General features: G+C 47.0%; 2 protein-coding genes across 2 annotated transcripts in view; one reads left to right on the top strand and one right to left on the bottom strand.

The window, feature by feature from the left end:
* The first annotated feature begins 1,251 nt into the window (after nt 1–1,251).
* On the top strand, nt 1,252–4,948 carry Uxt (Uxt prefoldin-like subunit). Its single transcript, XM_075873744.1, has 5 exons — nt 1,252–1,465; nt 1,543–1,624; nt 1,701–1,774; nt 2,423–2,594; nt 4,778–4,948. The coding sequence occupies exons 1-5, from the start codon at nt 1,395–1,397 to the stop codon at nt 4,844–4,846; spliced, it is 468 nt and encodes a 155-aa protein (XP_075729859.1). The 5' UTR covers nt 1,252–1,394; the 3' UTR covers nt 4,847–4,948.
* Nucleotides 4,949–8,224: 3,276 nt separating this feature from the next.
* Nucleotides 8,225–22,042, bottom strand: part of Usp14 (ubiquitin specific protease 14) — a 40,647-nt gene continuing 26,829 nt past the window's right edge. The window contains exons 14-16 of the mRNA XM_075873743.1: nt 18,919–19,026; nt 18,707–18,781; nt 8,225–8,719 (exon numbers count right to left, since the gene is read on the bottom strand). Of these exons, the coding sequence (XP_075729858.1) occupies nt 8,655–8,719; nt 18,707–18,781; nt 18,919–19,026 (248 nt within the window). The 3' untranslated portion in view covers nt 8,225–8,654. The remainder of the gene's footprint in view (nt 8,720–18,706; nt 18,782–18,918; nt 19,027–22,042) is intronic.

Genomic DNA, 22,042 nt, shown 5'->3' with positions numbered 1-22,042 from the left:
TTCTGCTAAGTAAAAATGCCCGCAAAGTACAGAAAAATACCACGTGACACGTTCGCTCGCGCCCAGAGTACACGTTTGCGCACGTGTTTGCGCACGATGATTCTAGTGCTCCGTAACGTTCCGCGTATGAAGGACCATAGCATTTGCCCGATTGTGCTTTCCCGACAAGGCCGCGACAGCTTTGCGGTGAACACGTTTTGCTATCGGCCACAAAAGCGATAACCGCTGTGACTGCTTACCCCTGTCAAGAACCGGTACGAGGGAAGAATATCGTTCTCGTACGCGGAACGTTAAAGAACTTCCGAATCATGGCGAGCGTTAGGTGCACCCTTGGGTACGACGGTGGGTTTGAACATGTACTTAACAGAAAAACGCTAATAACTAACAGATATAAAGATAGAAACTGTCTAATCGTCCGTTTTTCAAATTAATCTACAACTTACCCATTGAATTTTTTACCCATCTTCGTTCCTTCGAAAGTTAGTTAATTAAATGAGCCTAAAACAGTTATTCATAACAAAAATAATATAGTCTGACTCATTCCAAAAAAACGGTCAGCAATTTGCATTTAATCGCATTGTCATTGCGTGTGTCGGCATACTTTTAAACTCAGACAAAAGAGAGCTGGGGCGCCTTAACTATGTAATTTGCTTCTAGTAAAGTGAGATATTGAGTTATTTTGGAAAGCAAACTTGGCTTGTTCAAAAGGAAGGAGTAGCTGTCGTAGGGACAGAAGGGCAATGGTCTGTTGACATTCGATTGCCAGAACGCGTTGAAAAACTTCGAGCTATGGGTTTTGCTAACGAGCTGGCAGATCATATGCAGCACTCCGAAGATCGGTTACTGCTGTGTTCAAATGACGATTTCGGTCATCGTAACCGTAACAGCACTGAACACGGAAAAACAACCACGCGTGGCCACAAAAGCTGCGTCATCATAATTACAGCCACTGTATCGAAATAATTGAATCAATGCGCTGATGAACGGCAAAATCGAAACCGAAACGACAACCTTAAGGTGAGTAACACAAATTATTACACAAACTGAAAACATACATATGCCTAATGAATAACTAAACTTATTTTACTTTTGGATCAAAATTGATTCAAATAAATTTTTTTTAATCAATTGGTGATCTTTGTGTGGCGGCACGCACAACCTTCTGCTTCACGAAGTGAAGGATCATAAGGATCTTTGGTCATTGCTCTACGTAAAGCTAGAGAGAATCATTTCTCTACGGTTGCACGCTGTTCTGTTTTCGTGCGCACGTTTTCGATGCTGTGGAAGTTGCGTGCGCGAGTGATCTCTCTCAAGTTTCCAGGTTTTCAGAATAGTTCCGTGGTTCTGGTGTTCGTAAATGAGTGATATATTCTGCACTGACAACACCGTGCTCAATGGCGGACATTCCCGCGAAGGTTCTGCAGTATGAAACGTTCCTGAACGACGTGCTGAAGGAAGACCTCAGGTTCGTCGGTGACATATCAGTTGACGGCAGCGTCGCATTTCGCCGTATTTATGCGTGTGCTTGTTCCCGAACCACAGGAAATGCCTCGAGGAGCGTGATCGCATCTGTGCGAAGCTAGCCGAGCTTCTGCAACTGCGCACGGTCGTCGAAAGGATCCAGGCAAGCTTTCGCGAGCGTGCGCGACTGGCTTTTCGCGCAACGGTGGTTTCTCATCGGTCTTTTCCAAACTTCACAGGAGGTGGCGGCGAACAAGGAGACGTTTCGGACGCAGGTCGATCTTGGCAGCAACTTCTACGTCCAAGCCGTCGTGTACGTAGAATTGTGTAACTTGTGCAACTGTGTTGCGATCAGCAGACGCAGGCAGACTAGGAAACAAAGAGGTCTTGTTGCGACATCTGGAGCAAAACAAAGCAAGCGATGCTGCGAAATTTGCAGTGAAACAGCCGGAAGGCTTCTTGTGAACCGTAATTAAGGCCGCAAGTTCCTCTGTTTCAAAATGTCATTTGCTTTACAAGTGACGGAATGCATACCAAGCAAACCGTGTAAGACACTTGCTAAAAAGTTATTTTGCCATCGTTTCTGTAACGGCAGCGTATCGTGACACAAGGACAAACACCGAAAGAGACGAACAGAACTGCTGAGCTGGAGTTATAGCTGGGCAATGCATGGTACATTGCATTGGTGAAAAGCAGCTTGAGCCCCTTTAATCGCAACCGAATAAATAAAAAAAAATCTTGAAATCGGTTGATGAATAATCGTTAAGTTTGTGACAATCAAGCACGTAATGATTGCTTGACAATAACCACCAATAAAACTGTTATCATGTGTGCATCTGAGATTTGAAGTTTGTTCTACAATGCTACAGTTAAAAAGGGGTATGCTTGAACAGCTGTGGGTTTTATGGCACTGTTTTGCTACTTGCATTGTTATGCAATCCTGCATGAACCCTTTTTTCAGGCCGGACGTGTCAAAAATCTTTGTGCAAGTCGGCATGGGCTTCTTTGTGGAGATGACACACGAGGAGACACTGTGGTTTGTGGGTCGGCGAGAAGCGCTGCTCGAGACGGAGCTTCAACGCGTCTCCAAGGAGTCGGCAAACATAAAGGCGCACATCCAGATGGTTTTGCAGGTCAGTGCAGTGGTTTAACGATTTAAGTGGGGTTAGCCGTGGCCTCATCATTGCTTTATTGAATAACTGGAGCATGCTGGAATAGGTAGGTTTGTATGATATTGAAACGAAATCGCACAACACAAGACAACTCACCCGTGTCTGTTGTCCTTACTTTTATGAAGTCTTGAGCAGTAGTTCTGTTCTTAATAGATAGATTGGGCAAGATAAAATGGACTGGGGTCTTTCTTGGGTACCCGAGCAATGAGATACAGAGTTTATGAACCTAAAAGCGGAGAGAGGTATACCACCTCGGCGCTCAATAGTGTGGGTGCTCACCTTAGGAAAGCGGAAGTTACTTTTCGTACTCTCCTACCTCTCAGTCCAACCCCACTAACGCAACTTTTATGCCTCGAACAAATTTACCACAACTCTTCTGTGTAGTCTTCGTAGCCACTTCAGTAACCAATGCTGTGTCAAGCCAACCAACTGGCTTTCTTGTTTCCTTGGCACGCGGATGATTTCACTGAAACGGTCTTTCCAGAGTCCAAGTCGGTCATCGGTTGCCACACAAACTTCCTGTTCAGCACCGAAGCACTAGCCATTTACACCATAGGTGTGCTTGCACCAGCCACATGTACTGCTGCTGCCGTCTTGTCAGTCGGTGTGTCACATTTTCGCCGGGCTTAGTTAACCTGGGCTGCTTCTCAAATGACAGTTCTCATTACATCTACTGTGTAATACTGCAAACTGCGAGTTCTACAGCTGTTCAACTCGATACAGTTGAAAATACCTGTGAGCATGGCTGCTGCCTACAGCATGCCAATAGTGTGAGTCAGGCTTGTAGCTTTTTTTTTAGATGAGGGGGGGCTCTCGTGAATCCTTGAAGGGACCTTGAAATGTATTTTTTAAAAAGTTTTTCTAGCATTTAGGCTAGAGCATCATCAAACCATTTCCACCAAAAGTTGTGTGACGTGCTGTGTATCAAGGCCACTACAGACAATTATGTCATACCCTCCTTCTCACCTCTGCATGGCCTCAATTCATGAAGTATGCTGGCAATTGCAGAGCTCTCATGGGCATGCTTGACGATTTGAGCTTTTTACCAGTCTACACCTCCAATATACCTCGCTGACAGGCTATGCGCACTCTCGGAGGTCATCACTCAGTGCGCCCAGCAGCACGCACGCTGTCTGGCAACAAAGACGAACATCCTGGAGTCATTCATATATGATTGAACACGTGCCGCCAGCCTGCTTGCGGATCTTACTTACCCGCGCCCATGACAGCCAATTATATCAGCAGCTACGGTGACGTCAAATGGCCAGAGCATGTCACTCTGTAAACGGGCAGTTGAAAACACGTTTGGCTGAGTAGCAACGATCCGCCGCTTGAAAATGTTGTAAAAAACCGCAGAGAGCTCAAATATGTCTCTAAATGACCCTTAGGACTTGGTGTACTGGCCCAATGCGTTTGTACAAAATTGCCAAAACCGTTTCAGGGTCTCTTTTAAAAACACCTATTTTGTATAAGCGACCTCTGTAAAACACGCACCTCCATCTATTTCTCGAGCGGGGGCGGCTAGGGCCTCCCGCCCGCCCCTGGCTATGAGCCTGATGTGTATAAGCTTACCACCAATAGATAATGCAAATACCACTTCTATGGCTTGCATAAATGCTATTGAATGAGTGTATGACCCAACGTCTAGGTGTGGCACCAACGCACATGTGCACCGTGTAAACTTATAATGAACATACCCTAGTAACTGTATTCCAATGGCTGGATGCGAGTGCCAGATCTGTAGTACCAATGACGGATGCTCTAATCGCTATGCCACAGAAAAGAAACATTAAGAAACTCTCACTGTCCAAGCATTGCTTGGCACTTTTCCCCCATCGTGCAGATGGTTATCTCATGAACTTTCTTTGTGCAAGTCGGCACGTCAAGACGTGCCTGGTGTGTTTTCACTACTCATTGAGTCTCTCCGAGTCAATGTGATGCTGTTCGAATCTACAGCGGCAACTGTTACCAATCAATTTCTGCTGTGAATTTTTTTGTGTATTTTCTGTTCGCAGGTTGATTTTAACCTATGTCTATTCTGCCCTTTCCTTTGTGCAGGTTTCAGCAGAAGCGAAATTTAATGATAGAACGTGAATGTTGATTTTTGTACCAGTATAACTCTAAGAATCACTCTTTCTTTGTAGGGGCTGCGCGAACTCCAGGGCCTGCCAGCAGATCCTGATCGTCCGAAGCAGAGAGATATATTTGAGTAGAGTTGTCACTTGTGAAGAGTTGACGGGCCCAAGTGTGTAAAAAGTCACTGTAAATAAACTCTAGAAATATTTTCTTGTTCGTGAAAACGAGCACTTCAGAAATGTTTTTTTTTCCTTGGGTGTTTTGTGACAATATTATTGAAATGAATTACCATAACATGATGACTGCTGTATCGTTGAACCGACAACACCGCCACTAACAGTTCAGCTCCCAATGGGAGTCGAAGTGATTGCGGAGATGTATGAGGGCATAATGGTACAAAGTACAACAGATCGCAAGCGCAAGAACAAAACGGAATCGATAACAAGTACTGAAATAATAGTTAAAAAGTCACCATGCCGTTGGCGTGACAGCAGAAAATGGGAGGCTTAGTATAGTTTACTGGTACTCCATTGCCGCTAGGTAGTAATCATCGCTACCAAGACATAGCACAAGAGGGTGTTTGCATCTTGGTAGAGAGGTACCTTGACCTGGCACTTAGTGTGTGCACATGTTGAATCTCTTACTCTCATACGCCCCTCCTGCTCGAACGCTGCACAAAGTTCCTTGCTGGTTTAAGAAATTAGCACCTTTCTCTACCTTAAACTATTCTACCTTATTGGCTCCCAATGAACATCACTGCAACAGTAGCATTGTCGTTGGGAAGAAAGTTTGTTTTGCTATTGCTCACAGCTTGCCCAACAACACATTAAGTCAAACTTGCACATTATTCCAAGGCGCTTCTTATTGTAAAGCAACAAAAATAATGTCATATTACACTTCTAGTGTTTCTCAGTAATTGATGCAAATTTAATTGTAATTTAAGATCTGGTTATTGTGGAGTCATTATGTTCCGTCTTCACATGATTAGAATCAAATCTAGCACTAGAATAATCATGCAATTTTGTTTCCAGCTATGCTCATTTCCAACAGATAAATTTGTACTTGTGACACAACATGGCTTGTGGAAGGCGGCATGTTGGACAACTCGTCGAACATGATAGTAGTGCGTTCGGTAAAGTGATCACATGCAACAGTACGGTGCAAAATGAAGTTATATGAAGACATTTATAACACAATTTTTCCATTCATTCAAAGCATACATCACATTGCACCTGCTTCGTCACCAGCCAACACAATTAGCAAGACATTGCACATACAAATGTGTACAAAGTGCCTTAATTAAGGAAAACAAGACAGCTTGCAGATATTGCAGTATGAACTAGAGGTGAGCCTGCCGACTTGCAGCTGAGCATATCTTGCCGCGGCAGCTTCGAACTTCAGTTACTCCACTAAAGCTGTCCACTACAACTAATCAGTCGGTGGCGGTGCCACCTTTAGACAAGTCGATTCACCATGTTTTCTGACGGCCCAAAGCAGAATAAAAGAAAGTGTACAAGCGCTTTGCTCATATTGGTAGAATGAAGCATTGCTTCAGAATGTGGTGTTTTAAACTTGTTATATCAAGCAGGTCTTTTTTAGAAGAGCCACGGCACCAAACGTGGACTTAATGTGAGTTGGTGGCTGAGGGGAGGGGAAGGTAAAAAATGTGGAAACCCTGGAGATGGCGTACTGCCATGCGCAACTCTCCGAACAGCCACACTGCCGTCACGATGGAGGAGGCTAACAAAGCAAGTAAAGAAGAAACACTATCGGGCATAACTGTGCCGGGCAAAAGTAATGCCCACAGTGCAACGATAGTGCAGAGCAAAATCGCTGGCCGTCGTAACCCGGTTTTCGGCAGAATGCGTCGCCTCTTATACACGAAGGATAGAGAATTGCAGAGTTATTACTAGGGCTCATGTCAGCACCATAACAAACTTTTTCTAGTCTTGTGTGCGCGGTCTTATCGGAATACTAGTCTGCGTGCTACAATGGAAGAGTTGCAGTGCAGCTGCACTGTTGTACTATTGCAGTGCTATTGTTACTTGTTCACTAGTATTTCAGTGTGGCCTGCAGTGAACGATAGTAACAGTTTTTGTAGGTTAAACCCGATTACATAAAAAATAAAGGAATAAGCATACGAAGTGAACCACAGAGCAGCTACCAAGGTGAAGACGATAAAAAGAAGGATGAACAAGGTGGGAAATAGAGCAGCAGCGATTGACCTCTAATTTGAGCTATGCGTAAGCAGAGCATCCATAGTACACTCCAGAAAAAAAAAACTATCGAGCAGAGCTCTGTTAATAATGGTTGATGACTTGGCTTCACATTTAGCTAATTTATCATGTGGTTCTCTTCTGTATTATTCTTACTATGTTGCTTTGTTCTTCAGTGCACCTATACAAGTGAATTCTTGAAAAAAATAAACAGGTAGTAAGTCGGCACCTTGTTCATCCTCATCATTCTCATCTCAGCAGTTGCACTGAGGCTCACTATGAAGAAGCGCGCCTTAATATTCTTTAGTCATAATCCCAACTTACGAATATTAAGAAATAACACAAGCAGTCCGTGGAGCATCAAATTTTTAATGTGAAGTTCACTTGTTGCAGAGTGCTGCTGATTGTCTTGTTAGTGTCGAATTGCAGCTGAAAGTCATAACGAAAGTCCATGCTGCAATGGCCACCATGTTTTGAAATAATTTACTTTAAAGCTAGTGACTGCGACATTACCCGGTATAGTTATATTTTAACAAATATCGAAGGAACACAAGGCAGCCAAAAGGTAGCTAAGGTGTTTTGTCTACTGCAATGGCCCAAGAAAAGTAGCTGATTTGGTGCCAAGTAGTCAACCTTGTTAACCCTGCACACAAGTGGTTGCACACAAGTGCTGCCTTGCGTGCAGTTATTTGGTTTCACTATTCACTCATTCATGACAACTACCATAACTAGCAACTACTGTAGCAACCCCAAACAAGCAAACGCGTAAAAACGAAAAAGGCATTACGCAGAGTTCTAATCTTGTTAGCCAATTTTCACATAACTACTCCTGCTCCAAATCTCATTGGAGCATTTGATTCTGGAACTTGCACAGTCGTTCAAACAAACTTGCTGTGAAAGGAACACAAAATCTATTTCAGACTCCACCTTCTGTTGGCATATGTAGTGCATTACTTGCAGGTTGAAACAGGACAATTTAGGGCTAAGTAATGTATATACTTACGTTTCTAGCGTCTTCAGTTGGGATCATAGTGTAATCTTGACTTGAATGCATAGATGAGAGACAGAATTATCCGTAAAGTGCAGATTCATCGCAACATGACCCCGTCATCTCTAGAAACTGTGCAGTCGTTACACTAAAAAATTTGGCGGCGTGCTTCCAAACGCGAGCAATGTACACTGCTGGACACATCTGCCAGCAGATGGTGGAATTTGAGCCGGACATGCCGCAGAACTGATCAGTGGAAGCCATCCAAGCAAACACTGTGGGTGAGCAGTGACAACGAGCAACACGCCGTCTCAAATTTAGCAACAGCTAGGCTTATAACAAGCCTCCAGCTGAGCCTCTCTTTACTTCTTTTTTACACAACTACCCCACATGAGGTGAGGAGAAAAAAAAAATACACTTTTCCTTGTTGCCATAACGCAACGCCACACGAGCCGTTGTGCGCTCTCTTTCGTCGAACCGGCCGTTCAAAAAAAAAAAAAAGAAGAAAGGCCAGCAATGTGCGCTTAAAATTCACGACTTCTATTTTTTTTTCTTGCAGGTTAGGCTGTAGTGTCTCACGTTGTCTTGCACGGTGTATATTAAAAGAAGAAATTCAGGGGGGTTGATGAGCGAGGGGAGAGAGGACAGAGTGACATCAGGTGGAGGCAGCACTGATGCTTTAGGAAGCGGTGACGGTGGAAAGGCATCTGGAAAAGTCGGGTTCCCTAGCAGCTCGGATGATCAGTCCGCTTCCACTTCGAGGATGCGAGGTCCATAGAGAAGCACGTACGCCGTGTGCCAATCACCTGAGGAAACAGATATATTTTTTTTAATCAACTTTATTTTGTCCATTTCAGAATAAACAGAGGAGCGGCGAATAAAAGCTGTCTTTCGGCAGCTTGACGAGCCCGCCGGCCCTAACACAATGTTTCACGACAGCACAGAGACAGATGTGTTTAACACAATAATTGAATAATATACTACATCATGTCAAGGCTAGATTACTTTAAAACATAAGTAGATAGAAGGAAATCAAGCGACATCAACAAAAAAAAAGCAAACGAGCAACAGTAAATAAGAGCATCAGCAAATATATGCAAGCTTTTCATTGGCGTGAGCTAGGAACAATGTGTAAGCAAGCTCTAGGTAGCAAACAATGAAAGTGATCCACGAAGAAATCGATTATTACTGACACGAAGGTAAAACACTAGATTAAAATTTCCTTATCAGCTTTGGAACAAAAAGCTAGCTCTAGATCCAACCCCGTATTTGACATCCCTAACTAGCAGGCCCACCTGACACGACAACCCAAACGTCATAAAGAACTCCTAAACCACCTCTGGTAATTCTTCAACATTACAAACAAACGTGTGCATCGTGTTCAGGATGCCGTAACGATCAACAATGCCGAACACAGCAGCGCTATAAGCTGCGGGCACTCCACAAATTCCGAAAAACAACCCCTCTTCCCCTCTGCTCGTTTTGACAGTGTTCACTCCCTCAGGTGTTGGCCGTGACGTCGACATGTCATCAACTCGCCATCTACAAACCCGTCTGTCAGTTCACAGGCAATTTTTTTCGCCACTCTTCCTCCTCACACGGTGAGGAGGAGCACTTAGCCAGGAGGAGAGAAGAGCCGATGTACGAAAGAAAGAGCGAAACGAGTGAGGGCCATTTTTGTATCATGATTGATGATATTGTTACGTGAAGATACACGTGATACTAGGCGTTTCAGGATATATTTACACCACGCCAACGCGCAAGCCAAGATGGAGAACAAGAGCTGAAGATGATGATCCTTCTTACCCTGGCGCATACCCACAAAAAGAGCACTACACCAAAATCATGTCGTCTTCCTCTGCGCCTATCTAACCGCTTTTGTGGGACATTGTCTCATAACATAACCCCCAGGTGCTGAAGCACCGTCTCGGTGCTTTCTATGATGTTGCCGAATGGTAAAGCTTAAGGCGAGATACATGAACAATGTCTGTAGATAGTGAAGGGGAGGAGGAGGAAGACTCGAGCGGGGCTATCTCGTAGGTCACATCTGTAACCTGGCGCAATACGCGGTAGGGTCCCGAGTAGCGGGAAAACAGTTTTTCAGAAAGCCCAACGCGCCTGGTCGGAGTCCACAATAGCACAAAAGAACCCAGAGTAAAGGAAACTTGGCGATGATGGGAGTTGTAACGGTGCCGCTGCTGATCTTGCGATGCTAAGAGGCGCTGACAGGCAACTTCTCGTGCTTTTCGAGCTCTGGTGATAGCATCGCGGGCGTATTCAGTCGTCGAGTCGACGGCTGTCGGAAAGATGATGTCAAACGGTAAAGTTGGATTACGGCCAAACACAAGATAGAAAGGTGAAAAACCAGCTGCATCGTGGCGTGAGGAATTATAGGCGAACGTAACGAAGGGCAATGCAACGTCCCAGTCCTGCTGATCGGACGATACGTACATAGCGAGCATATTGGTCAAAGTCCGGTTGAATCACTCAGTCAGTCCGTTAGTTTGCGGGTGGTAGGCTGTCGTAAATTTATGTTTTGTCTCGCAGGAGCGAAGCAGGTCGTCGATTACTTGGGAAAGGAAATAGCGCCCACAATCTGTGAGGAGTTGACCTGGTGCGCCATGATGAAGTATGACGTCATGCAGAAGGAAATCGGCAACGTCTGTGGCACAGCTGGTTGGTAGAGCCCGTGCAATGGCGTACCGCGTTGTGTGATACGTCGCAACAGTTATCCACTTATTCCCAGAAGTGGACGCAGGGAAAGGGCCTAGGAGGTCAAGACCAAGTCGAAAGAACGGATCAAAGGGAACGTCAAGTGGTTGGAGGAACCCAGCAGGGCTCACCGAAGGTTTTTTTCGGCCTTGACACTGGTCGCATGAGGCGACGTAGCTGCGGACCGAGCGATAAAGACTGGGCCAGTAAAATCGACGCTGTACATGGTCATACGTCCGAGACAGTCCGAGGCGACCGACAGTGGGAGCATCGTGAGCTGGCCGATCACGCTCGCACGTAAGTGGGAAGGTACCACAAGGATTTGTTCGTGTCTATCAAGGCGGACGTTGTAACGGAGCAATGTGCCATCCTTGAGCACGAACAATTGAGTAGACGGATCGGGTGCTGCAGAATGAAGCTTCTCGATAATGTTACGTAAGACAGGATCTCGGCGCTGTTCCTCCCGGATGTTGCTTAAAGTGGAGAGAGACAGGACACATGGTGCTTCATCGAACGCCTCAGGTGGGTCCACTAGATTCCGAGATAAGCAGTCAGCGTCATAGAGTAAGCGGCCAGATTTGTAGGACACCGAGTAGTTATACTCTTGGAGTCGTAATGCCCATCGACCAAGGTGCCCAGTGGGGTCCTTCAAGGATGCGAGCCAGCAAAGTGCGTGGTGATCGGTTGTGACGGTGAAATGTCGACCGTGTAAATAGGGCCGAAATTTCGCTACTGCCCAAACGAGAGCAAGGCATTCCCTTTCGGTGATTGAGTAGTTAATTTCCGCCTGTGAGAAGAGACGGCTGGCATAGGCGATAACGCGGGCGCAGCCGCTTTGATGTTGGACCAAAACAGCACCAATTCCGTGGCCACTGGCATCGGTGCGGACTTCTGTAGGGGCGGCGTTGTCAAAATGGGCCAGAACAGGTGGTTCTGTTAGCAATGCAATAAGTGTAGAGAACACCGTAGCCTGCGCAGCACCCCATGTGAATGAGACATCTTTTCTCAGTAAGTTTGTGAGAGGACGGGCTACTTTCGCATAGTTGTTCACAAAATGTCGAAAGTACGAGCACAGACCGAGAAAGCTGCGGACTTCCTTGGTGCAGGTCGGAATGGGGAAGTTCTGCACGGCTCGCACTTTATCGGGATCAGGGTGTACACCGGAGAAGTCGACAAGGTGGCCCAACATGGTTAGTTGCTGGCGTCCGAAGTGGCACTTTGACGAGTTCAGTTGGAGACCGGCATTGCGAAAAACAGCCAGTATTGAGGATAGGCGGTCAAGGTGGGTCTCAAAGGTCGGAGAAAAGACGATAACGTCGTCAAAGTAACATAGACAAATTGACCATTTGAACCCACGCAAAAAAGAGTATCATCCGCTCGAAGGTGGCCAGAGCTTTGCATAACCCGAAGGGCATGACTTTAAACTGGCAAAGACCATCGGGCGTGACAAAAGCGGTCTTTTCGCGGTCCATGTCGTCGACAGCAATTCGCCAGTACCCTGATCTTAGATCAATGGACGAAAAATACTTAGCGCCGTGAAGACAATCCAGGGCATCGTCTATGCACGGTAGCGGGTAGACGTCTTTTTTTAGTAATCTTGTTCAGATGTCGGTACTGAACACAGAATCGCCAAGTCTTGTCCTTCTTTTTGACAAGAACTACAGGGGAAGCCCATGGACTACATGATGGCTCAATTATGTCTCTGGCGAGCATTTTGTCGACTTCTGCTTGAATTATGTGATGCTCGTTTGGAGATACACGGTATGGCTGCCGATGGACAGGGAAGGCATCGCCGGTGTCAATGCGGTGCTTTACAGCAGTGGTTTGACCAAGCGGACGATCACAAAAGTCAAATACGTCCCAGTATGACTCAAGGACGTGGAGGAGCGCGTCAGCTTGATGCGGCAAAAGGTCTGGCGCGATCATTTCTTTAACGTCAGCAGACGGGCTTGTTTGCGAAGATCGAGCATGCGTGTAGCTTCAGTGTCCAGCATCGTTCGAAGATAGAGCTGAGATGATGCATTCGTCAGAGGGAGTCAGCATGGCGAGGGCAATTCCACGCGGGAGCACTTGTGGATACAGAGCAAAGTTTAGCACCGGAATGAAGGCACGATTTGCACGTAACTGAATAACAATGTGTGGTAAGGCGAGTCAAAAGAATGAATGTAATGGGCGTGAGCCCATTACATAGTCGCCATCGGATACAGGTGGCGAGGGCATTATGGTGATGCAGGTCACAGTTTTCGGTGACAAAAGGACATGGTCAGCAGAGCACATACGAGCTTGGGGTGGACTGGGCGGATCAGTCGGACAGGGTAGGTCAAGTTGCACAGTACCAGCTGAACAGTCGATTAGGGCTGAATGAGTTGACAAAAAGTCAAGACTGAGGATCACATCATTGGTGCAGTGAGGGAGAACAGTGAGAGAGAACAGTGAAGAGAACTGAAGTTTGGCGGTCGGCGATAGTGACGCGTGCAGTACAGACGCCAATAACAGAAGCCGTACCACTATCAGCAACACGAACACTGCGTGAAGGGGCTGGAGTAAGGACTTTCTTCAAGCGGTTACGAATGTGCAAGCTCATCACAGAAGTATGGGCGCCAGCGTCCACCAAGGCTTTAACAGATAAACCGTCCACTTTAACGTCGATCAGGTTCGGATTGGTCGGCAGCGTCAACAGAGGAATTGGAGAGCAAGTCGTATCAACAGCGTCACCTCCAGGAGCTGCAGCCATTAGTTTTCCGAGGAAAACCGCCGGGCAGAGAATGTGGACGGGGAACGGGGTGGCGGTGGAGACCGGGAAAATCTACGTCGAGGTGAAGGTGAGCGACTGTACTGGGCAGTGGTCATAGTGGTCGGGTCGTAATTAGCTGAGCCATCATGCCGTGGTAGTTCCTGGCCATAGAGATGGGCTGGTGAGTGGAGGTTGGAGAAGCTTGAATTTGTCCAATACGGTGAGGTCCACGTGCTCCGGCAATGGCGGGAAATGTGTCCCACTCGTTCACATCGAAAGCCAATCGGCCTGTCGTCAGGCGTCCTCCACGCATTTGGGTCACGGTTACGCGGAGCAGGGCGGCGATAATGCTGTGGGTAGCTGGAGGTAGATGAACTGACAGCGTCGGGACGGTGCACAGAACAGACCGTGTGAATACCCGCGTTGGCTAGTTCTTGGCGAACAACGGTCTGTATTAGCGATATGGTCGGCTGAGGATCACTCGGTGCTAGTGTTCTCAAGAGTGCGAGTGATATAGCCTCGATGTCGCGGCGTACGATTCTCGTGATGTCACCAGAGTGTGAATTGGACTGGGTCGCTATATGAAGATCCTCGCAAGTTGACGTTGGAGTAGTGTTGGGGAGGCGCGTAAGGTGGTGGGCAATGCGACGACTTTTAGCCTCTTGAAAGCGTTGGCATTCCAAGATAACATCTTGCACGGTGGAACAGCCTTTGCACACAAGGTTAAATGCATCGTCTGCGATGCCCTTGAGCACGAGCGCTACCTTGTCTGCTTCAGCCATGGTTCGGTCAATTTTACGACAGAGGGTCAGCACATCTTGTATATACGTCAGGTAAGATTCCGTGGACGTCTGAACACGTGTGCTATGAAACGTGTGCTAAGTTCTTTCCTAGCGGCCTGCCTGCAGCCGGCAGATTGACCAAACAACTCGCGTAACTTGGTCTAGCATACGTCCCAGCTCGTGATCCCGTCCACGTTCATATTAAACCATGCCTTGGCCGTTCCTTGCAAATAAAAGATGATGTTTGCCAGCATCAACGTTGGGTCCCACCTGTGATTTTCGCTGACGAGCTCGTAGAGTTTAAGCCACTGATCCACGTCCTCGCCATCCATTCCCGAAAAGTTGCCGGGATCGCGGGGTGGAGCGGCCACGAGAAAAAGAGGGGAGGTCGGCGCCGTTGATGCATTGGGCGCGGCAGTTGACGAAGCGTTGCTGCCGGTGGACATGTCGGAAGCAGCGACTAGGTATCCGCTGGGTAACTCCGTCGTGCGTTGCAACCCAGCACCTTCCACCAAAATGTTACGTGAAGGTACACGCGATACTAGGCGTTTCAGGGTATATTTACACCACGCCAACGCGCAAGCCATGATGGAAAACAAGAGCTGAAGATGATGATCCTCCTTACCCTGGCGCATACCCACAAAGGGGGCCCTACACCAAAATCATGTCGTCTTTCTCCCCGCCTATCTAATTGCTTTTGTGGAACATTGTCTCATAACAATATGTAGGGTTTAACTTTCCGAAACCACCATATGATTATGAGAAACGCTGTAGTGAAGGGCTCCGGTAATTTCGAACACCTGGGATTCTTTAACATGCACCCAAATCTGAGCTCACGAGCCTACATTTCCGTCTCCATCGAAAATGCAGCCGCTGCAGCTGCGACCTGTGGGTCAGGAGCCGAGTACCTTAGCCACTAGACCACCACGACAGGGCTCTTTTGTATCATCAAAGGTGCACAACTCCGCTATTATGACACCATTTCAAAAAATTCTGATGGCTACGTGTTCATAGTAGACTCTTACACAAAAGCAACACCATTAGTAAATTTCGGTCATTGGGTGGTTTAGGGACCCTTTAAGCCAACGTTTTCCTCACACTAAACCAATCAGGTTTATATATTTTTCAAGAAATCTTCGTGAATGAATTGCCTTAACAATACATGTGATCAAACTACAAAATAACATCATTCACCCTTTATTTTTGTGTCATCTCTGCGTGTTCGTGTCATCTTTGTGTCATCTCTGCAATAGTGTGGAGCACGAGTCCACACTATTGAATCAATAATAACTAAAAATATAAAAATACAACAGTGATGGCTGACTGCAGGGCGATTGGTTCACTGCGCTCCCGTTGATGAAACACCAGCCAAGCTGTGTCAACATAAGGTCAGATTTCAAAATGGCATTTTTTTCTTGCACATAACATGCCCCGGTGTAAACCTGGACCTCCGATAATAATCCGAAGAACTACAGAAGATATCCACACAGATTACTGGCACCTCTCAAAGCGGTCATGAACCACACCCCGCGCTTGGCGTGAAAAACACCTTGGAATGAGTCAGACGCCTCCCTGAAATACATAGCTGAAAGAATTTTCCCTGAAGCTAAACTAGAAATGGAGATATAACAATCGCTATATTTGACCTATGCACTTTCCTTAACTTGCTTCATTCTGCAGAAGAGAACAGCGCCAGAAGAGAAAGCCCCTGCCCAGCGCATTATGCCACCTCACATCAATTTCTTTTCTGCATAACTTTTCTGCATAAAATGGTGGTGTTCACAGCTGCTGCTGGCAACTCATAGTTCCGATTGCCTGTTTCTCACTGCACTGTAGCTGCTGTAGCTGTGTGGTCTGGCGCAGCGTGTCTACTCTGGGGAACTGAATGGCGCTTAGAGCGCGCGCGGGTCAAGCCACCACAAGCGGACATTTTGTCCCGAAAGCAAGCACGCAACCACTTGTTTGCTGTTGGTGGACCAGCGTTTCTTTTCTATAGTTAAAAAAATGGGGCACCTGTTGCTCTGTAAATGTCTCAAGCTGACTAGAAAGGTCTTCAAAGAAGATGCTTCACGAGAAGGTACCCCGAAATCGTACCAGGAAATCGTCTTGCCAGGAAGTAAGCAGTGAGGTATGATTGGGAATCGCCTGCATTTTTGTTAGCTCCCCTATAAAATGAACTAAATGAACTTGAAGGGTAGGCTGAGTGTAATCCTTCACTATGTGCTGGAAATATAACTGGCTACATTACAGCCTTTCTGTGACAGATTTTGTGGCGGCAAATCCCCTGTGCGATGAGCCACTGGTGTAGGTAGCAATGACAGCATTGGCGTCGCAAAAATTGGCAGATACACTCGCATTTCTTAACCAGCGCAGGTGCCAAGATACATGTGCTCATTACGCACTACCCAACGGAGCTTTTGCAGTGATGCTGTCCCATTTCAGACATACTTATCGAACCGATGAGAAGCTGGGTACTGGGGGCCAGGTACATTGCAAGGTGCACACTTGAACCTGACTCGTGGCACACCAAATTTGGGTCAAAATTGGACTTCCAAATTGGTTTTGAAAATTTTTGTTATGGCCAGATCGTAATTCGACTTAAGCACAAGCACTGCGACAAAATACAATGAGGCGAAAAATTAATCCACCCAGACCGTCGACGTGCACTGCAATGGGAAGCCGACGCACTTCAAAGACAGAGAGTAGTTTTTTAGTTTACACCTCCGCCCGATGGCCTGTCTTTTCTTTTCTTTTTTTAGTTTTTACCTGAGCTCGGTAGCTTGTCTTTTCGTAACGTTGTTTAGTAATGCAGATTTCTGTCTCTGAGTGCTCGCAAAAACCTAACAGAAGATAGTAAATTCGTTTGTTATGGGTTGTCCAGGATATGAACATTCATCTGGCGCGTTCTGTCGAAAAACAGGTTAGCGTAACATGTGAGTTGTATTCAACTTCCCTACAAACAAGCATGCGCATTCACTCTCGCGTACGCGCGTGCCCCGAGTTCAGCAGATGACAGTTGGCCTCTACCGGAAGTGAGTAATATTTTATAAAGAGCCACTCACCAGGACCCATACCAAATTTTAGTTAGACCGTGGAAGTTGTTGGGTGTCCGTTGCGGAACATTTTGCCACAAAATTTTTTCAGTTAGTTCATTACGAGCTGAGAAAACTGTTTTTTGAAGCGGCCCAAAACGAGGATGAGAGGAGGCGAGCTCGAAACCCTTGCCGCTCCTCGGTGTAGCCTTCACAAGCCAAATCTCTTCCCTACCCTCTCCGGCATCCGACCAAAAAGTTACGTGCGCATGACGTGGCCGAACAAGCCCAACCCTTTGTTCACGCGAGCGGTGTTTTTTTTTTCCGACCAGCATTGTTTTGAGGTCTGCTGCCTGTTTCTGCGGGATGGTTTGGAAACACTGGCTTAGACGCGGTAGAATAGATGAGCACAATGAGTGCGCGGACGCGTAGGAGCGTTCCACGGCTGTCGTCTGCTCGATGCGCTGACCGCGGGGACACGAACGCATGCGAAACGCCGGCCCATCAGCCCCCCATTTCGTTGCAACTCACGGAGGAAAAAATGAAAAAAAAAAGGATGCTCACATTCTATTATTGAGTCTAATTATTTATCTAGATATTTATTATTCTTTTCAAGCAACAAATACATAAACTACACATGCCGTGTTAAATAATTTTCGCCATGCCATGTGCCACTGTTGGCAACGTCAGAGCAGAGTCGTATACGTAGAGGACCAACGTCACTGCATTGCCGTGTATGTAGGGCCATTCATACGCGCACGTCATGCCCTCATTCTCTGGGCGCGCGCCCGCAAAAAGAAGGGGCATCAGCGTTAATCTCGAAATTTGGCCCATTTCCGCGGCGCGTATCGTTGCAAATTTTGGCAGACATGATCATCATCAGTATCTAAAGTATCATCAGTATCTAAATCAGTATCTAAAGGCAAGGCTGTAGGATATATCAGAATTTCGAGACTTTTTGACACAGCAACGAGCGGTGCCACAGGCCGTGTATACAAACCTTACACGGACTCTCTGGACAACAATGTCTTTTTTTTTGCACTTTAAGGGCACCAGCCATACTGAAAATTACAGAATCCCTTTCAAAATAAATTGAATTTGACACTTTTGACTTAACAATATCTGGGGTGTAACATTCCAAAATCACGATATGATTATGAGAGACCCTGCAGTGGAGGGCTCCGAAAATTACAACCACCTGGGGTCCTTCAACGTGCACCTATATCTGAGCACAGGGGTTTCGAACATTTTCTCCTCCACCGAAAATGCAGCTGCCGCAGCCGCGATTTAAACCCGCGACCTTCGGTTCAGCAGTCGAACGCCACAGCCACTAGACCGCTGTGGCGGGGCACTTTTGACTTGATATTCACTGTGTCAGTTTATTGAACTTTCAGTCAAGTGAACTACTGTTTCCTTGGGTCCCTTGAGGTTCACTTCAATGAGAGTTCACTGTACTTTTTATTGCCCCGTTTAAAAATACATAACTGGCACACAGGCCGACAGGTGCGAGTAGTAGATGGGACCTACACTTACCTCCACCGGACAGTTTGAGAATCTCTTCAGACGTGACCACGGACACCTTGTCGTCGTCACACTTGAACCACTCGTCTGCGAAAGAAACATCCATCAAGAGCCGACAGTTTTACAAGGACATTCTTTTTCGTTTCGCATAACGGAGTAATACAGGATTGCACTAGCTGCATCAAACTATACTTTCAGTCTTCCAACGATGATTCACAGCTCACCTTCTTTCCTGCGTATCCAGGCTACGTAGTGACCACTGGATGTAGAGCGGCCTTTGTGCGTGAGCACAGCCTGGAGCGAGTAGAAGCCGCTGTTGTTTGATCCGGGGTCTGCACAATGACACGGCAAGCGTGATTACTGATTGAGAAAAAAGATTGCAATATATAACGAAGTTGTTCAAGAAAAACAGTGTCCCATCTCCCGGTTTAATCACTTTCCACTGTAGTGTCCTCATGCATTGAGAAGCTATCAGTAGTTCATTCATACAGTTCCAGTAAGCAGTACTAATTGATTGTTCAATTAACTTCACATGTAAAACTAAGAAACGAGATAAGAGTATGATAAACAGAGTGAACTGCAGGTCAAAGAAGGACCAATCGCTTGGTCCGCAGCAGCGCATCAGCTTTCGTGTTGTAGACCGTTAAGCAGTCCTGTACTGAGCAGCTCATGCGAGTATGCAAGCACTTCCTGTACTCCCCCGAGATTTATTGCCAAGTTGCACTGCTCAAAGCGGGCAATCAGCTCTGACTATCTCAACAAGCACAAGAAAAAGATTAGATATAAGCTTGGCTTTTGGAGTATAACAGATATGAATGCCGCCCTGTTCAAGAGCCTTATGCCAGAATAAGCCCTCTCTCCATTTTGAAAACTGCTTCAGCCTTTACAAACAGGTTGCCGAACAATGTGTACAGATGTGTCTTGGCCAGTCAAACATTTTGTTACAGAGCAAAATGCTGCGGAGGAGCTAGACTTGTTCATTTACTCAACAGAAATTTTTCCTCTGATGATCGCAGTCAAGGTGAAACATGAATATGGATGTTCTATGCCAGGCACAAGGCAATGACCATGGGTACTGCGACATTTTCTGAGTCGACCCACCCTTCGTCCAATGCCTGTCTCACATCCCATGTGCTTTAGGGCTGAACAAACTGTTGCACCGGAAAACCTGGCTCGAGTGCGCATTTAGAAAAACTTTCCGATAATTGCTTTTGCCAGGACCAATACCATGACGCATATTGCCACCTTGAGTTGTGAGCCGGCAAGCCCTAGCGAGCCGAAAAGGGCAAAGAGAACGAAGAAGAAGTGTGTGTTAGCGCTTCGTTTGAAGATACACGCTCGTGTCTTTCTGCCCCGCTGTTCCTGTCTTGTCTCTACGGCTCTTGGTGCGTGACAAACTGGTGGACATGCTGGGTAATCTATGCACCGCACCTCTCCAGATAGCAAGAACTCAAGCGTCGTACCGGTGGTCACTCCTGTGCACAGTGCCAGCAGAAGAATCCGAGGGCAATCCCCTGAAATTGGACTGCTCGCAAACAACATCGCAGATCGACCAGCCCTACCAACACCAACCCAATCGGTACAAACGGCACAACGCCGCTTCATTGCACTATACTCACACCGCGAACTCCAAATCCCTTTCATAGCACTGCACTTGAGGATGTCAAAGATTGGCTTGCTCATTACGAGTTTGCTGTCGTGCACAACCAGTGGGACGACGCAGACAAACTGCGGCACGTCTATTTCAGTCTTTTGGACGGTGCACGTGCATTGTATGAGAACCGGGCAGGTATTCTTACATCATGGGAAGACTTCAAACGCCGACTTCTTAGGACATATGCCAGAACTGACCATCAAGAAAGAGCTGAGCGCGATCTGCAGTCCCGCATACAACTGCCGAATGAAGGGGTTGCGATGTATGTCGAGGACATGACGCGTCTTTTCCATCGAGCTGATCCCGGCATGCCAAAAGAAAAGAAGGTACGGTACCTCAGACTGTGTCAGAATTTCTCACAAAAGCCGTCACCATCGAAAGCACTCTTAGACACCGGGCCCCTTCATACGAACGACACGTCAACGCTTCAACTACAGACAGCTTGGGAGCTTTCAGTGGCCAAATGGATTTCTTCCGGGAGCTCATACGTTCAGTTGTCTGCGAAGAACTCCAGAAGCTGTCAGTGCCCTCGCAGCCCACTATCTCCTCATTGTCCAGCGTTGTCCGAGATGAAGTCCAGCATGCCTTAAGAGAACCGCCCGTGCGGGATTATCAACCACTCAGTGACTTCCCCCTCATGTCGTATGCTCAAGCTTTGCAGCAACCTGTTACACTTGCAATTCCGCATCCCACCGTGGCCCCAGCCATGCTGCAGACGGTCCAAGCGGCGCCATTACAGCGCACCTCGCCTGATCTCGCAAAAATCAGACGTCTGGTGTGCGCCAGATCGACGTCCTCTCTGCTTCCACTGTGGCGAAGCTGGGCATCTGTACAGACAGTGTTCTTAACAACAACTTGGACTACACGGATTTTCGACGAACTCACCGCCACCCAGGTTCGGTCAGTGGCCCCCTGAAATTGAAGAGTATGTGGCTCAGCAGCGCGGAACTTTGTCATTTTTGCACCAGTCACACTCCCCGTCACCGCGGTGATTTTCTCCTAATCGCCATACCTATTCGAGCGTGGCGCAGATTCGGTCACCCAGTCCATGCCGGGAAAACTAACCACAGTGACCTTCGGGGGCGAGGTCGTTCATACTGGACAAGCTCAAGGCTCCCGACGCTTCCGCAAACTGACAATTCCCCGACGACGACACCAGCTGGTTCCGAAAAGATTTCATTAGACATTCCAGTGCTGCTCGACGGCCGCAAAGTCAGTGCTTTAGTTGACACGGGTGCGGATTTTTCTATAATGAGTGAAAAACAGGCTGCTCGTTTAAAGAAAGTGACGATGCCTTGGAACCTCAGGCCAATTCGTACTGCTGGCGGGCACATCGTCACGCCACTCGGCGTTTGCACAGCACAAATACAGATTCGTGGTTCTAGCTTCGTTGTCAGTTTGAACGTTCTCCGTCAGTGTTCTCGAGAACTGATCATTGGCATGGACTTCCTGAGGCAGCACGGTGCTATCATTGACATTCGACAACGCCTCGTCACGTTCTCAACAAAAAGCGCCACACCAGAGCATAATCCCAGCCACGATCGAGTATGTCTGGTGTAACTGACGATGCTGTGACGATACCACCGTGCTCAAGTGTTGTGGTTCAAGTGGCGTGTAACAAATCAGCACACGGTGAAATGGTGGTGGAGAGCAATCAATCCCTACTCTTTTTTCCAAGGTGACAGCGTAGCACG

Source organism: Rhipicephalus microplus, chromosome 9 (genome assembly GCF_043290135.1).
Source record: "Rhipicephalus microplus isolate Deutch F79 chromosome 9, USDA_Rmic, whole genome shotgun sequence".
Classification (NCBI taxonomy): domain Eukaryota; kingdom Metazoa; phylum Arthropoda; class Arachnida; order Ixodida; family Ixodidae; genus Rhipicephalus; species Rhipicephalus microplus.
Note: the sequence above shows the minus strand (reverse complement) of the source record. Positions and strands in the feature narration are given on the sequence as shown.

Bases quoted from the DNA above. Each gene is read 5' to 3' on its own strand.
- Uxt (XM_075873744.1), top strand. From the start codon at position 1,395: ATGGCGGACATTCCCGCGAAGGTTCTGCAGTATGAAACGTTCCTGAAC. The intron at 1,466-1,542 runs GTTCGTCGGTGA...CCCGAACCACAG, and splicing joins GTGCTGAAGGAAGACCTCAG to GAAATGCCTCGAGGAGCGTG. The intron at 2,595-4,777 runs GTCAGTGCAGTG...CTTTCTTTGTAG, and splicing joins ACATCCAGATGGTTTTGCAG to GGGCTGCGCGAACTCCAGGG.